An 18,067-nucleotide genomic window follows, 5' to 3' on the forward strand; every position below is an offset into this window, starting at 1 on the left:
CTCGCGGTTCCGTGAGTTCAAGCCCCGCGTCGGGCTCTGTGCTGACAGCTCGGAGCCTGGAGCCTGTTTCAGATTCTGTGTCTCCCTCTCTCTCTCTGACCCTCCCCCGTTCATGCTCTCTCTGTCTCAAAAATAAATAAACGTCAAAAAAAAAAATTTAGAAAAAAAAAAATTATCAAGGACCCTTCCCAAAAAAGCAATTTCTCAGCTTCTGCTTATGTGGGTTTATCAATATTTACCATATTAGAAATTAAAACTGAACTTTTCAAATATCTAGTTATTAATTTAAAGATAACAACATAAGTGACGTTTTAATGGAATTATTTTATATTTTAGCAAATCTATTTAATGTCTGACTTAATAGAGGATATCTGGAGTCTCCTATTTGTTTCTGTTTTCAGTCTGTTGTTGTAATGTGTTGTATTGGCTGAAGTCATTTAAATGAAGAAAATCTGGCTTTGCACAGACAGGAGATATATTTTAATAAACTTTTCAGACAATTATGGATATTCCTTTTTGATCCTACACTAAAACATGATAAATTGTGATTTCTTAAAGGTGAGCTGCAGCGTGGAATCTGAAGCCACTTCAATTAATTTTTCATACTCTGTTACATTAAAATCCACTAATCTATCTTACATTTTTTTTAAATTTTTTTTTAACGTTTATTTATTTTTGAGACAGAGAGAGACAGAGCATGAACAGGGGAGGGTCAGAGAGAGAGGGAGACAACAGAATCCGAAACAGGCTCCAGGCTCTGAGCGGTCAGCGCACAGCCCGACGCGGGGCTCGAACTCACGGACCGCGAGATCATGACCTGAGCCGAAGTCGGACGTCTAACCGACCAAGCCACCCAGGCGCCCCTCTATCTTACATTTTTAATGTAAATCTTACCCATGCATATTTTTAATGGAAAACATCACTTCACCACATTACGTAGATCTTCTAAATGTTGACATATTCCCTTATTCAATATAAAAACTACATTTGTTAATATCACCGCCTATTTCATGAGAAAAAATTTTTTTTCATGAGAAAAGTTTTTAAGTGTTGAGGGCTGTCAAGTCCATGGCGATGGATAGGAGTTTCCCAAAATTCCAATTTTTGCTTCAAAGTTCACATTTTTTCATTGAAAGGCTGACAACAAAAACTCTAAGTTGCTTTCTTCACAGTGACAGGCTCATTCCATTTGTTTTCTTAAAAATGCCTGCCAAGTGGCCATTTTTTCAAGTAAAATGGAACTGTGTGAGAAAAGTCACTAGTTCAGCCTCTGGCTCAGTTGTACCAGCCCTCTTTCTACAGACAACCACTGTGCTATAGCACGCAGTGTGAGGTCTTTATATATACTTTGCATTTCACTGCCACATAGAGGTAGGAAAAATGTGTACTCTAGGACCAAGGTTTAATAAATGGATAATTTTTATGCTTCAGCAAGAACATGCCAAGGCAAAGCCGGCCGTCTGATTTTAACTCCAAGTGCAAGGTGGTGAGGAAGACGGAAAGAACTAGTCTGGTTCCGTGGCTCTGACTTGACCTGTGCTGAGGCACCTGTGGTTTTACTCGCCATTGCTTTTGCACCGTCAGGGCGGAGGTCAGACGCTGAAAAGGGCAAATAATGCGTTCATCTCACCATGAAGACGGCTCTGGCCTCGCAGACCCACTGGTGCCACGTTGCTGAAGTTGGCACCGCTGCATTCACGCTCCCTCCGTGGGAACAGGCAGCCCCGCCAGAGCCGGCTCAGAGCCTGGGGAGGTTAGCTAGCTGGTCCTCATTCCAAGTTACAGACTCTGAGCTGACCTCCACACTGGTAAATAAGAGCTGTTTTGTTCATTTCTAACTCCCAGGAGGCATTTACAATACATCACAGGAGGGACAGCAAAATAGGAGGTTTTGAGAAAGAAAGGGGTTAAAAAGCAAAATCAAATAACATGAAATGGAGACAAAATTTTGAAAGCCTTGCCACTTACCTATGATTTCCTTCACCAGGATGGGCTGGGAGTAGTATTTGGGCTCGCTGGCGCCCGCAGCGTTCACAGCCTTCACGCGAACAAAGATCTTTGCATCTGTAGGCAGACCTGTGATGGTGAACTTGGTCTTATCGATCAGATCTGTGTTTGCAACTATCCAATCCTCGGCTAAAATTCATAAAAGAAAAGGACAAGAAGGAGAAATGGTGTTTAGTGAAAAAAAATCATCCTAACTGGTACGGTCGACTCCAAACTAGTATTTTACTTACAATTAAGTCAGTTGGAGGAAATATGATTTTGGTATGGACTCACATTACATGGGTAGGCATTTTTCATATTTAAATGAAAATGGCCTAGAATGGCTAATGTAAGTAACAGGAAGAAGGATAATCAGATTCTGCTATTTCTGAAAAACCTCTTATTCAGGATACTATGATACTAGAGTATCCTGAATTCTTGGGGACAGTCACTATGATTCAGGATACTGAGGTGATACTACAGCATCCTGAATCACAGTACCTATCCCCAAGAATTTTGTAGCAGTTTTATTCCAATTCAGTTTCATAAGGATTGACATACTCATGACATTTAGCCATCTACATATGTTAAAGTTCAGAAGAACAAGAAAATACTATTCTTACGAATGAGAGACACAAACCTTTATAGTTATATAATCTCCCTGTTTTATCTTGGTTGTTTTTTTCTTATGAGGCACTCATATGTGCATAGGGAGTCTGATAATGCTTCCATTTATGAATATAAGAAGCTAATATCCACGGCAGACAGGAAACACAGCCCTGGAGACAAGGCTTATAAGGTATTGGCATCATTCTTTCACTTCAATCAAAAATGATGATATTTTTAAAAGGTTTTGGTAGCTTTATCTATAACATCAAGAGAATTTGAACCCAGCATTCAAGGGTTGCAAATATTTCAACTTCTGAAAGTTTGCATGCATTATGCCCACAGGGTTGGTTGGGGGAGGCTTGGATCCCACATTATTAGCTCAATGCCTGCCCACCCCCTTGATCTCTAAGGACTTTTTCATGTGTGGGTGGTAGGTGTACTTCATGCTTGGTCATGGAACATTCCCAGAAACTGTATCATATAGTAAGAAAGTTTGAAAGCTTTCATAGAATACTTTACCTGGTAGGTCATATGCAGCCTCCCCATTTTCATCAGACTGTTTTGCTGATGTACCTTTGAGAATCCGTCATTAAAATTAATTAAAGACACCCACTTTCACACCAGAAGAATATCGTATCAGTAGTCAGCATTCTCTGTTAGTAAAGTATGCAAAGTATGCAAAGATATTTGTCTTCAGAGCAGTGACGGAAGAGACCAAACACATTGGGGTGGGGGGGGGTGGGTAGTTCCTCAGGAGATCCACAGCCTACTGTGTTCAGACTGTGGTTTTTGTCCTGAGGCATCTGCCACAGAGAAGAAGAGGAGACAAGAGGCTGGGCACCTCCAGCTGTGGGAACAAGAGGTAGAAAGGAACAAAGCAAGACCCTGAAGAGAAAGGAGGAGCGGGTCCCGGACTCCATAAGGGAGCAGCACACAGTGGAACAGTCTATCTTTTCACCTGTCCCTGCGACCCCAGCCAGGGAGGGTCCTCCCAGGCACCCAGGTAACACAGAACTCCTGCTATGGGGTTCAATCATCACAGTCTGGGAGTGAAGGCACTCAGGATAAAGCCAGCCCTGTCTTCCCAGGCAGCCTCTGGTTGCCATAACAACAAGTTCTGCAGTCAAGAAAACAAATTGAGCATGCCTGGGTCCCTGCGTTCCACATGACTGGAGGGAATGTTGCTGGCTCATGGGGTGGTTGTGGGCATACCCCCACTGGTTTGGGATGATGCCTTTTCACCTGTTATCAGGAGAAGAGCAGGGGAGTGGAACCCCTTGGAACCTTCTCCTCTCTCTTATCCCATCCCTTCTAGGAGTAACTGGGAAAAGGAGCAGGGAGCCAAAATATCCTGGTGGCTGCAAGGGCATGTGGATGATAAAAATTACTTAAGGACACTGAAAAAGAAATACCTCTTTAAGCCAATGGTCAGGTTGGGAGTCACTGTGCTGATATTTTCATAGTGAAGAGACAGTTGATGAGAAAGTGAAAATAGGAGACAGAAAACGTGCTTGGAATAGTGAAGAACTAGTAAAGGAGAAATTTCAAGAGAAGACAGGACGAAACAAGATCAGAGGGGAACAAAAATAGCCCATCCCTTCACGTTTGAACCACTTTAATTGAGGAAAACAGAGAAAGAAAACGGTGTCCAGGGGATGGGGAAGGAATACGAAAGTTGTTTGATACATGAGGAGAATTTTTAAGAACAAAAAGAAAGAGCTAGAGTGAAGGAAGAAAACAAAGAAGAGTAATGTGCTGCAGGCATTAAAAAAAACAAAAACAAGAGAAAGGCAGAGTCAAAACCAACACACGATCTTATAAAAGAAAGAATTCTCTTACAGAATAAAACCTGACATATCTAAAAGCATTAAACACTACAGAAAATTAGTCTGGAGGACAACAGCCATTAAAAAGAATGAAGAATAGGGCAGCCACATAAAGAAAGAAAAGACTGCGAGAAGAAAGATATACACGTTATGAAAGAACTTCCATAGAAAGCTAATTCCAAAACGTTATGTGGCAAAATATATACATAATAATGACTGTGTACATATACATATGTATATACCCGTATACATATGTATCTACACAGATCACACACAAAATTATGTAAAATACACTTCGTTGTATTTTATCTAAGGTGGGTAACATCAAAATGACAGGCATCTATCATTTTGCTGTATCTTCTTACTTTTTAAACCTAGCAGAAAGAAAAGAGTAAAGAATTTGCTCTGTTTCATACAAACACAAATGTTCGTGCTCAGCAGCCACATCACATGTAAGATGGGGAGATTTTGCTGGTGGGGTGATATAAATAACAGAGTGGAGTACTCATGAGTTTTTGAAATGGGAGAGGAATAGAATGGGAATAAACCATATTCTGAAGTGCTCAAGAATTTACCTTTTTGCATTAGTGACACTACCCCCCTCCTATGCTGGGATGCCTGGGAACTTTCTCATAATGCCCCTACTAGTTTTAGTTAGTGGCTTTCTAAGCCCTGGAGAAATGAAGCAGCGTGCTCTGTGAGCAGAGCACATGTCAATGGAACTGTTACCAGGATGCCTTGTCCCCCCGTCTCTTGTTCCCTCCCAACCAGCACCAATGGTGGTTTCCAGGGGTGCCCCAATCCAGGGGCCTGGGATTTCCTTTGCCGCAGTTTTCTCTCATAGGAAGTTTCTTCTCCAGAGGTTTTCCTTCTGGGAGGGTGCCTTTGTAGTCACATTCCTCATTTCCCAAATGTGCTCTGTAGTCTCCCTTTCCTTCAGATAAGATCCACATTAAAGTTTGGAGTCCAAAGAGCTTTCTCAGAGGCTAAATCTTGGCCTATCATTTGTGGTGATATGTACAAGCTTCCCCAGTGGGTTGTTTACTTACCTCATCTAGAGTGGAGCCTGAGTTCAAACTGGGACAGTTTTAGACATCCATTTTCAAATCATGACAAGCAGGATACCAAAAACACAACAGGCTTTCAGTGAATTTCACATCATTTTTGGTTTTAGGTACACTCTGGCCCATATTTTCTTGTGTCGTTTTCTCTTTGTCTATTATTTCTATCAACAAGTTTTTTAACTGTTTCTCTTCTCCTTCTAAATTTCAGTGATTACATTTTTATATACTGAGACAAATTCCTGTCACATGTCAAACCTATTGCTTACACCCTCTGGGATTTAATGCTGCCACTGAAAGTTGTTCTTAATTCTCTTCCTCCTCCTCCTCCTCCTCCTCCTCCCTCCTCCTCCTGCTTCTCCTTTTATCCTTCTTCTTCTTCTTCTTCTTCTTCTTCTTCTTCTTCTTCTTCTTCTTCTTCTTCTCCTCCTCCTCCTCCTCCTCCTCCTCCTCCTCCTCCTTCTCCTCCTCCTCCTCCTCCTCCTTCTTCTCTTCTTCTTCTTCTTTAAGGCATGATCAGCAGCTAGCCAAATGTATAGTCTCCCTTTATTACCCAGAAGTAGGCAGCTTTTTTGATAGCAGACCTCTACTCTGTATAGGGTTTAGAATGTCCAACTTGCTTCATCTTAACTAGACTTTTATTTTTCTTGGTGCAATTTGACTCCACCAATTCAAGAAGTGGAAATCCCTGAAGTTTTGTCAGAATCCCTTCTTTCTATGTCTTAGATTTATCGTGGTGTCTAATCTGGCCGCCTATCTAGTATATTTTTGAGATCTCCATTTGTTAGCGTCAAGTACCAAAAAAGGGCTAAATTTTTATCCATCTTAGAAGGAAGACTTATGCTTGTTGTCATTTTTGGTAGGAAGGAGAAGAGTTCCCCAGAATGATAACAAAAGAAAGGGGGGAGTATCTCACCTATTGATGATGGTATTCATTTTAACTACGAGTTGTACTTACTTCCTTCAAAGCAATACTCTAGCACATAGCCATCTAAACCTGCTGCACCAATCTGGTCCGGGGGCCTCCACTTCATTGTGACAGTGGTGTCAGTTACAGAGTCAACGGCCAGAAGTGTAGGAGGGCTGGTTACAGCTTTAAAGATAAAAAACAAAAAAGAAAGAAAAGAAAGAAACAGAAGAAATGATTAACTATGGTGTTACAGCACAAGCTGTGATAAAAATTAACTAGGATGGGGCGCCTGGGTGGCTCAGTCGGTTGAGCGGCCGACCTCGGCTCAGGTCATGATCTCGCGGTCCGTGAGTTCGAGCCCCGCGTCGGGCTCTGTGCTGACAGCTCAGAGCCTGGAGCCTGTTTCAGATTCTGTGTCTCCCTCTCTCTGACCCTCCCCCCGTTCATGCTCTGTCTCTCTCTGTCTCAAAAATAAATAAACGTTAAAAAAAATTTTTTTTTAAAAATTAACTAGGATATAAATAAAAATATACAGAGAGGCCTATGTCTTAATAAAATTCAGTGAAGACTCCTTGAGGATATGCTGCGTGGAAGGTAAAGATCTGCTAGGCGTGGACAATTTCAGAAAAGCTGCCACACTTTCCCTCCAGTTTGGGAGGTTGGCATGAGAGGCTGGGAGGCCCAAGGAAGTTGAAAAAAGTCAGAGTTTGGGATCTAATGATCCAGAGTAAATTTCCCATAACCCTCTAATTTTAAAGTATAAATCCTGTACTGAATCTTCTTTCTATTGAAAAAAAAGTAGTACTTCACTACCATAAAAGAGGAAAACATCTTATCTTCTATTTCTTTGCCTTTACTGAGCTGACTTTGTTGGTTCATTAGATAACATTTAAGGTGTGATGGTAAAGCAAAGAGACTAGTTTTCAAGAGTGCTTTGTAGAAGTGGTCTCTGTTTAGTTATAGTGTTTACACATAGGTCCTGAATTATACCTTCAGAAGGACAAATGGGGAGTGGTCATGTGTCAATGGCTCAGCTTTGTGTTTTCAGTGGGAAGCAGCAACCAGATCCACATACAGCTTTCACCGGAATTCTGGTAATAAATTCCAGGGTCTACACTATGAAGACATTCAGTTCTACCAAAGTTGTTTTTCAATTTCTTAGGTGCCCCTAACCACCTCCAACCTCCTGCTCACCCACGACTCTAAGAAGCCTTGTTAGAAGTTGGAGGGAGCAGTCACAAGTCAGGGCAATGATTTCCATGACAGAGACACATCTCCTGACTTACCCAAAGGAACAAAAGGCTTGGAGGGCATACTGGGCTTGGAGATACCAACGGCATTGACTGCAAAGATGCGGACCTCATAAGCTACACCTTCAATCATCTTCTTGGGCTCAAAAGTTGTTTCTTTGCAGAGATCAAAATTTAGCCTCATCCATCTGGAGCTTTGTTTCTTTTTCCTCTCAATAAAGTATCCTGTAGGTGACACGAAATGGAAACTAAGGTTTTTCCATGGCTTCCAAAATTAAACTTTGTCAGATATTAGAATTCATAAAATCTCTAAGTAAAATAGTCAGGTATGCATATATTTTTAAGCCACCTTATTTCACCAGTTGTTTGAGAGAAATTATAGGGAATACAAACATTAACATCATAGGATATAGATAAAAGTAATAGGACTAGAAAAAAATTAAAATTGTACAGGAAGATAAGAGAGAAAAATAAATCACACCTATATAGACCATAGAAATACCATTGTTACAGTTGAGTAATAGATTTGGCTAGGAGTCCAAACAATGTAGGTTAGAAGAGGGAAAACTCACTTTTGTGAGTTTCAAATAGAAAAAATTCTTGTTCCACAGGGAAGGAAATTCTTCTAAGTATTTATCTCTAAAAAATTTTTTTTCATAGACATAATTCTATGGAGCTAGATATTTACTGATTAGAACAACTTAAAGTTAAACCTATAGATGTTGCAAAACTAGATATTAAATGTAGATGTCAAACAAAAAAGGGAACACTCAGATGATATTCATCAGAGTTATTTTAATCTCAAGTACTTATAAAGAATCCCAAAATATATTTCAATTTGAATGGATATTTAAAGTCAAAGTAGAATAGGTTTTCTTCTACATGCAATATTTTAAAATATGCTCTGTACTAATAAGCATAAAGAGGACTTCAACTTCAACGGTGGTTTCACAGATTGACTGACATGCAGTTACCTAAGATTGGGGACCCTCCATCATAGACAGGAGGCTCCCAGTTCATGATGCACCAATCATCTCCCACATCTGTCACACTTGGTGCCACTGGAGGATCAGGGATGTCTGTAGCAAACAAAAAATGGAATAGAATAGAATAGGATAGAAAAAGTAAGAGTAAGTGAGAGCACAAGACAAATGTTAATTGGAAAATCAGTTTTTGGTAATAATCATAGAAGCAGTGTTTTTTCTGAATACTTTTCCATGTTTATCGAAATGCATGTAGTAACTAATTTGGGCAAAAAGTCATGCTCCATATGGGATAAGGGAAGGTGAGCCCAATAAAGATAAATATAATATGTATTCAAGTCCTTTAAACCAGTGTCACAACATTAGAGAGCAAGCCCCATATGGAACTCCAGATACTTGTCCTTTACCTTGAAAACGGTAAACAAGAAATTATTGCATAAATATCAGATGTGATTTCGTGTTGTGTTTTGTTTTGAACTACAAAGTGAACTGTAAATCAGTTGGAAGAATCAAGATGTTGATTGGTAAAAATCCAAGTCAAAAATGGCAAGTTACCATATCTTATTAACAGAATTCAGTGTCTGATAAAGTGACCTTAGTTTCTGGTCCATTTGAAATATGATTCTTTTTTTTTTTTTTTTTTTTTTTTTTTTTTTTTTTTTTTTTTTTTTATTTTTTTTTTTTTTTATTTATATATGAAATTTATTGTCAAATTGGTTTCCATACAACACCCAGTGCTCATCCCAAAAGGTGCCCTCCTCAGTACCCATCACCCACCCTCTCCTCCCTCCCACCCCCCATCAACCCTTAGTTTGTTCTCAGTTCTCAACAGTCTCTTATGTTTTGGCTCTCTCCCACTCTAACCTCTTTTTTTTTTTTTTTTTTTTTTTTTTTTTTTTTTTTTCCCCTCCCCCATGGGTTTCTCTTAAGTTTCTCAGGATCCACATAAGAGTGAAACCATATGGTATCTGTCTTTCTCTGTATGGCTTATTTCACTTAGCATCACACTCTCCAGTTCCATCCACGTTGCTACAAAAGGCCATATTTCATTTTTTCTCATTGCCACGTAGTACTCCATTGTGTATATAAACCACAATTTCTTTATCCATTCATCAGTTGATGGACATTTAGGCTCTTTCCATAATTTGGCTATTGTTGAGAGTGCTGCTATGAACATTGGGGTACAAGTGCCCCTATGCATCAGTACTCCTGTGTCCCTTGGATAAATTCCTAGCACTGCTATTGCTGGGTCATAGGGTAGGTCTATTTTTAATTTTCTGAGGAACCTCCACACTGCTTTCCAGAGCGGCTGCACCAATTTGCATTCCCACCAACAGTGCAAGAGGGTTCCCGTTCCTCCACATCCTCTCCAGCATCTATAGTCTCCTGATTTGTTCATTTTGGCCACTCTGACTGGCGTGAGGTGATATCTGAGTGTGGTTTTGATTTGTATTTCCCTGATAAGGAGCGACGCTGAACATCTTTTCATGTGCCTGTTGGCCATCCGGATGTCTTCTTTAGAGAAGTGTCTATTCATGTTTTCTGCCCATTTCTTCACTGGGTTATTTGCTTTTCGGGTGTGGAGTTTGGTGAGCTCTTTATAGATTTTGGATATTAGCCCTTTGTCCGATATGTCATTTGCAAATATCTTTTCCCATTCCGTTGGTTGCCTTTTAGTTTTGTTGGTTGTTTCCTTTGCTGTGCAGAAGCTTTTTATCTTCATAAGGTCCCAGTAATTCACTTTTGCTTTTAATTCCCTTGCCTTTGGGGATGTGTCGAGGAAGAGATTGCTACGGCTGAGGTCAGAGAGGTCTTTTCCTGCTTTCTCCTCTAAGGTTTTGATGGTTTCCTGTCTCACATTCAGGTCCTTTATCCATTTTGAGTTTATTTTTGTGAATGGTGTGAGAAAGTGGTCTAGTTTCAACCTTCTGCATGTTGCTGTCCAGTTCTCCCAGCACCATTTGTTAAAGAGACTGTCTTTTTTCCATTGGATGTTCTTTCCTGCTTTGTCAAAGATGAGTTGGCCATACGTTTGTGGGTCTAGTTCTGGGGTTTCTATTCTATTCCATTGGTCTATGTGTCTGTTTTTGTGCCATGAAATATGATTCTTAAGGGAGAAATAAAGTGAGATGAAGAGAGCTTGGACCACCAATAATCTGCTGGACTCATTTCACTTGGTTTCAAGCTTAGGAAAAATACACCTAAGTCGTCATCTAAGGACTAAGGCAAATCTTACTCTTCTACAATGATTGTGATGTTGGAAATTGTTTAGTGATTGTTTCAGTGACTTTAAAGGAAACTGAAAGGAATACAACTGTGGAGAGCTAATGACCAGCAACCCCAAACAGTTAACTTTAGTTACACATTCCTGCAATTGGACCTCTGGGCAAGATAAAAGAAGACACGAAGAGAAGAGAAGGGAAGGGAAGGACAGGAAAGAAAAGGAATGGGAAAGGTAGAAAAAGAACAATGGTGATTTATAAAACATAGCTATCTGTGTCTCATTTGTTGACTACCCAGAAGAGTTGAGAGAACCAAGAGCTGGCAAAGCCTACTCTGGATATGGACATGTAAACTTGATTCTAGAAGTTTGTTGACCCAGAGGACTTACCCACAACTTTAATCTTGATGCTTGCATGTGCTTCCCCGGCTTCATTTTTCAGATTTATGTGGTAAACACCAGAGTCATCTCTTTCAGCAACGTCAATAACCAGAGTGCTGCTGTCAGGGTAAGATTCTGCTCTTATCCGGCCACTGCCCTCCATAATAGCCTAAGGAGGAGAGAAACAAAATACGGCATGACCTATATGACAAGGACTATTCCAAAGTACCTTAGAACTTAAGCTGGATGTGGTGCTAAGGCCTAAAATACATGTTCTTAATGTAATCCTCCACCAACCCTAAAGATAAAGGTGTTAACATCCCATATTACAGGAGAAAGCTGTGGCTCAGGGCCACATGGCTAACAATGAGAAGAACTGGGATTTGTCTCCAAAGCACACTAAGCACGAACCCACCAAAGAGAAAGCTGGAGGACTAAAAATAGGAGTGCAGAAGTGTTATTTTAGTAGAGGAGTCTCTTTGTACATGAAATTAAATATTTAAGAACTAATCATGACTTGCTTATTTATGTGTCTTGAAAATTTAGAAATACTGAAAAGGGTTGAAGAAGACCACAATGCCAGTTTTCCTTACAAGTTATTGAGTACTGATTTTTCCCTTCTAATAGGACAGAATGAATGAATGAATATCTAATTCCCAAAGTAAAGACAGAGTGAGGTTGGGCCTTCCATTATATTTTCTTTCTTTATTTTCTCTTTCTCCTCCTCTTCCTCCTTTTCCTCCTTTTTCTCCTTTTCTTCTACCTCACTTCTTTCCTTCTTTCTTTCTTAAACCAGAAATTTGAAGTAGCATTCCATTTTTCTGATTCCTAGGTCATATTTACTATATGACAATGAATAGCCAGCATACAAAGAGAAAAAACAGAGAAGGTCAAGGTAATTTAGAAACTGGGTAATTTTCTAATAACTATTAAATTAACTCTTTACTTTTTTGTGTCTGGATTAGGACTCATAAGTCTTCAATAACATAAGATTGTGAGAACAATAAGAATACCTGAGATAGTTTTCATAATTCTTCTGTTTTATAATAGAACAAAATTTTCTCATATTAGCCAAATTCAAATCTTAAGATTGTAAAAGATTTTCTGCTTTATTTTTAATGTGAAAAGAAAATACTTAGGGTGGTGTTGCATTATCTTCTTTAGTTTTCTATATTTTGTTTGCTTGTCTGTTGTGCTATATAATTTACATAGAGTAAAATTCACACTTTTTATACATAGAGTTCTATGAATTCTGACAAATTTGTGTGATTGTGTAACTACCACCACCACAATCAAGATACATACCATTTCCATGATCCCCAACAGTGTCCCCATGTTCCTTCACTGTCAACTCATTCACCCCTACATTCTGGTCCCTGGCAACCACCAATCTGTTATTTATCTCTCTAGTTTTCCTTTTTCCAGAATGTTCATATAACAGACTCAAACAGTATGTAGCCTTTTGGATCTGTCTTCTTTCACTCAGTATGATGCTGTTTAGATTCAACCATGTTGCTACATGTATTACTAGTACCTTCTGTTTTACTGCTGAGTAGTATTCTATTGTATATTCCATGTGCAGTTGGGTTATGCATGTACAAACTGTATGTTTGTACAATTGGACTTTTGGGTTGTTTCCAAGTTTTGACAATTATAAATAAAGCTGTTATAAACATTTATGTACAAGTTTTTGTGTGGACATATGTCTCCATTTCTCTAGGGTAGATAGCTAGGAATTTCACTATAGGATTGTATGGTAAAGTGCATGTTTAACTTTATAAAAAAAAAACTACCAAACTGTTTTCCAAAGTGGGTGGACCATTTTGCATTCCTACCAGTGATGTATGAGAGTTTGATTGTTCCATATCCTTGTATTTGGTATTAGCAGTTTTTTAAAATAATTGTTGTTGTTGAGCTTCTTTCATTCAGCATAATTATTCATCCAAGTTGTTGCATACATCAGTAATTCATTCCTCTTTACTGTTAGTAGTATTCCTTTAATCCTTTTACATTTGTTGAGACTTACTTATGGTCTACCTTAGACATTTTCCATACGCAATTAATTTTTTTTAATGTTTATTATTTTGAGAGAGACAGAGAGGCAGGGAGAGGGAACAAGCTGGGGAGGGGGAGAGTGAGAGGGAGACACAGAATCAGAAGGAGGCTCCAGACTCTGAGCTGTCAGCACAAAGCCCCGTGAACTCACAAACTTTGAGATCATGACCTGAGGCAAAGTTGGACGCTTGACCAACTGAACCATACAGTCGCTCCTCCATATGCAATTTTAAAATAATGCTCATTGTGGGGGCGCCTGGGTGGCTGAGTCGGTCAAGGGTCTGACTTCAGCTCAGGTCATGATCTCATAGTCTGTGAGTTCAAGCCCCGCATCGGGCTCTGTGCTGCCAGCTCAGAGCCTAGAGCCTGCTTTAGATTCTGTGTCTCCCTCTCCCTCTGCCCCTCCCCTGCTCATGCTCTCTCTCTGTCTCAAAAATAAATAAAAGCATTAAAAAAAACTATAAAATAATGCCCATTCTGTATGTGTCATTGGAGTATTCTGTAAATGTCAATTAGATCAAGATGGTTGCCAGTATTGTTCACATCTTAAATATCCTTACTGATGGTCTGTCTTCTTGTTTTAGCAACTACTAAGAGAAGAGTATTGAAATCTCTAATTTATCTGTTTTTCTATTGCAATTTTTCTATTGCAATTCTATTATCTTGCTATTTGTTTTCTACTTGCCCTGTTCTTTGTGCCTCTTTTTCTGCCTTCTTTTAGATTAATTAAATATTTTTTGTGATTTCATATTATATCCTTTGTTGGTTTATTAGCTATAACTTTTTGTTCATTATTTTAGTGGTTCCTTTAGGGTTTATGGTATACATCTTTAACTTTTCACAGTCTACTTTCATGCGATATTACAATACCTCCCTTTTCACCCTCCTAATTCTTACTTTCCATTCTTCTTTTTTTTTTCTTGACCTTATGTTTTTATTGTCATAAATTTTACTTACAGTACAAACAACACAGTATATTATTATTATTTTTGTTTAAACAGTCAATTATCTTTTAAAGAGATTGAAATAATACAAAAAAACTCTTATGTTTATCCACACGGTTATCATTTCTGATGCTCTTTGTTCCTTTGTGAAAATGATTCAACCTGACATTATTTTCCTTATGACTTAATGACTTCTTTTAGCATTTCTTGTGGTGCAGGTCTGCCAGTGATTATTTCTTTCAGCTTTTATATATCTGAAAATAATTTTATTTTGCCTTTGTTTCTGAAATTTTTACTCAGTATAGAATTTAGGTTGATATATTTTTTTAGAATTTATAGAATTTTTTAGAATTCATAGTATTCTAGGTTGACAGTTTTTTCTTTAAAGATGTTGCTTCACTGTCCTCTCACTTGCCTTGCTTCCAGAGAGATCTGCTGTCACTCTTTTCTTTATTTCTGTATATTTAATGTGACTTTTTTCCCTGTCTACTTAAAAACATTTTTTTTTTGTTAATCATAGGGTTTGATCAATTTGATTTTAATGGGTCTTGGTGTGGTTTTTTCTTTTTTTCTTTATATTTTTTATTTTTGTTATTTATTTATTTAATATAATTTATTATCAAGTTGGTGTGGTTTTATTAATGCTCTTTGTGCTTAGATTTTATTGAGCTTCTTATATCTGCAATTTTAGTTTTTATCAAATTTGGAAAATTTTAGCTCTAATTTCTTTACATATTCTTCTGTCCTTCTCTTTGGGGACTCTAATTACACATACATTTCACTGTTTCAAGTTGTTCCAAAGCTTAATGATGCTCTTTTGTTTTTTCCTCCAGAAAACAGAAAAGGAAAAAGCACTCTTCAACTCTTTTTTTTAATTAATAAACTATTTTTGGGGTCAGATTTAGACCCACTGCAAAATTGTGGAAAGTACAGAGAGTTCTCATATAATCCCTCCCCCACACAAACCAACCTCCTCCACAACTGACATCCCACATCAGAGCAGTATATTTCTTATAATCAATGAGCCTACACTGACACATCATTACCATTCAAAGTCTATAGTTTACATTAGGGTTCACTCTTATGTTGTACATCTGTGAGTTTTGCCAAGTCTATAATGACATATGTCCATAATTATAATATCATACGGAATAGTTTTACTGCCCATAACACATTTTATTTTAGGAGCCACAGAATGACACTTGAGCTAGTACTAGTCTACCACCCAATCTTATTTATTATTTTCCTCCTTATTCACTCTGACCCAGTCACACTGGCTTTTCTTCTGTTCCTTCAACACATCAAGCTCATTTTTTCCTCTCTTCTTGTCCTTTGCCCTTGCATTGACTTTACCTGGCAATCTTTTTCCTTTGATCTTTGTATAATGGTTTCTTTGTCATTCATAGAGACTATTGTCATTTACCTTGCAATCACTTGCTAATCATATTACACTGTTTTAAAAAAATCTTCACAGCACTTATTACTATCAAAGTGATTTTGTTCAATTGTTTATTTACTAATTCATTATCTATTTCTCTTCCACTTCATTCCCTGACACTTATTAGAATGAAAAATGGGATATTTACAGCACATGAAAACATGCCTGGTCACATAGTAGGTAATCAGAAATATGAAAAGTAGATGAATGATGATTATATTTGCCTGAAAACCAGTGATTTTTCTTTTTTTAAAAATTTTTAATCCTTATTTATTTTTGAGAGAGAGAGAGAGCTGTGAACTGTCAGAGAGAGCTGTCACAGCTGTCAGAGCTATGAGAGAGAGCTCTGAACTGTCAGCACAGAGCCCGACACAGGGCTCTAACTCACGATCAGTGAGTTCATGACCTGAGCCGAAGTTGGATGCTCAACCAACTGAGTTACCCAGGCGCCCCAAACCAGTGATCTTTCTTAATCCAAGGAATTACATCTATACTGTACCCTTGTACATTTATTTGCTTTCTTCTTTCATTTGACTAATGGAAGGCAGGAGGTGTGGTGGGGTGTGTGTGTGTGTGTGTGTGTGTGTCTGTGTGTGTACTTAAAACAAACCTTATCGGCTCGGCTCCAAAGGGCTTTGGGAGGTGGTTCTCCGGTGACAGGAATTTCAAGACGAAGCTTGCTTCCTGCTATTACTGTCACTGTATTGTCAGCATCAAGACCATCCAGGATGATCTTAGGAGGATCTAGAATATTAAATATGGCCTTTGTTATCAGACAATCATTTCCATGTGAATATCTGGGCCAGTACTTTGCTAGTGGTAAATATTGGTAGAACCAACGTTTTATCTGGCCAAAAAGAATATAAGAGGAGTCAAAGTAGTTGGTGCCTGGCACCTTGCAAAGCTACTCCATTGTAAGACTTCTTAAGAATCAACTATTATGCTTAGTGACTTACACCAATTCATGTATATCACAGTTTTGAATGTGTTATATTTCCATGGTAAGCAAAAACAAAAAAACAAGAACACAACTCTGCAATGATTTATCTACTCACCAACAACATGAACTTTGGCAGGCAAAGTAACAGAGTAGGCATCTGGTGCAAATACATAATCACCTTCATCCTCAGTAAGAGCATTGGCTATCACTAACTTGTGGATTCTAAGGAAATTAGAAAAACATTTCTAAGAATTTGCAAAGATTTAGATTGTATATGGCCCAACTGAAGAGACACCTGGACTTTATCTGATTAAGAGATAAGCCTATCTCCAGGCTGGAGAGAAAGACAGACCAAGAAACAGAGAGAGAGAATATAAATGCGAAGGCTTAATTATCCTATTTATGGATCTTCATCAAATATTCATTTTTGAGTATATGAAATTATTTGTACAAATACAGCCTGATTATTATGCACACAAGAGTCTAATATTCCTTTTTCATCACATAGCTTTAAAAAAAGGCTAAAATACAACATCTCACTAGTGCCATAATTTAAGATTTAAAAAATTACCAAGAACATTCTTGATTTTGGCATTATATGCCAAATCTAAAAGCAGTAGTTCTTAACTTTTTGGGGATCAGCGAATATCTGATGGACACCATTGATCCTTTCTCTGGAGAACAGTATGTATTTTTGTACACACAGACTTGGCTTACAACTTCAGAGGATTTGTGGGACCCCCCTGGAGTACATTCATGATCTTAACCAGATTCACAACCAGGATCCCTAGATCCAAGTTTAAGAACTCTTGCCTTAGATCTTTGCTAGATTCTAGGATATTATGTCTGCCCCCCAAAATTGTGGGAAGGTCATGTGGCACTTATCGGTTAGGGACAGTTAATCCATTTGATTGAATCCATAGGATTCAGTATCATTCCTTTAACCTTCTGTTTATATGGAAAGAATCAGTTGATGGCTTGTTTTTCTTTTGCCCCTTTTTTTTGTTGTTGTTCATTCGTTTGTCATTGTTCTTTCTTTCTTTCTTTTTTTAATTTAATTTTTTAAAATTTACATCCAAATTAGTTAGCATATAGTGCAACAATGATTTCAGGAGTAGATTCCTTAATGCCCCTTACCCATTTAGCCCATCCCCCCCTCCCACACCCCCTCCAGTAACCCCCTGTTTGTTCTCCATATTTATGAGTCTCATGTCTTGTCCCCCTCCCTGTTTTTATATTATTTTTGTTTCCCTTCCCTTATGTTCATCTGTTTTGTCTCTTAAAGTCCTCATATGAGTGAAGTCATGATATTTGTCTTTCTCTGACTAATTTTACTTAGCATAATATTCTCCAGTTCCATCCATGTAGTTGCAAATGGCAAGATTTCATTCTTTTTGATTGCCAAAGTAATTCTCCACTGTATATATATACCACATCTTCTTTATCCATTCATCCATCGATGG

General features: G+C 38.3%; 1 protein-coding gene across 10 annotated transcripts in view; it reads right to left on the bottom strand.

Annotated features, from left to right (window-relative positions):
* Positions 1 to 18,067, bottom strand: part of MYBPC1 (myosin binding protein C1) — an 88,966-nt gene that overhangs the window by 19,654 nt on the left and 51,245 nt on the right. For 7 of the 10 annotated variants that reach the window (XM_086712538.1, XM_086712536.1, XM_086712533.1 and 4 more), the window contains 8 exons: positions 16,720 to 16,826; positions 16,275 to 16,408; positions 11,237 to 11,396; positions 8,617 to 8,721; positions 7,679 to 7,867; positions 6,441 to 6,575; positions 3,115 to 3,168; positions 1,969 to 2,136 (listed from right to left, as the gene is read on the bottom strand). In XM_086712538.1, the coding sequence (XP_086568664.1) occupies positions 1,969 to 2,136; positions 3,115 to 3,168; positions 6,441 to 6,575; positions 7,679 to 7,867; positions 8,617 to 8,721; positions 11,237 to 11,396; positions 16,275 to 16,408; positions 16,720 to 16,826 (1,052 nt within the window). The remainder of the gene's footprint in view (positions 1 to 1,968; positions 2,137 to 3,114; positions 3,169 to 6,440; positions 6,576 to 7,678; positions 7,868 to 8,616; positions 8,722 to 11,236; positions 11,397 to 16,274; positions 16,409 to 16,719; positions 16,827 to 18,067) is intronic. The other 3 variants (XM_086712542.1, XM_086712537.1, XM_086712539.1) reach the window with 1 other exon arrangement.

Source organism: Puma concolor, chromosome B4 (genome assembly GCF_028749965.1).
Source record: "Puma concolor isolate L17-30 chromosome B4, mPumCon1.1.hap2, whole genome shotgun sequence".
Lineage (NCBI taxonomy): Eukaryota > Metazoa > Chordata > Mammalia > Carnivora > Felidae > Puma > Puma concolor.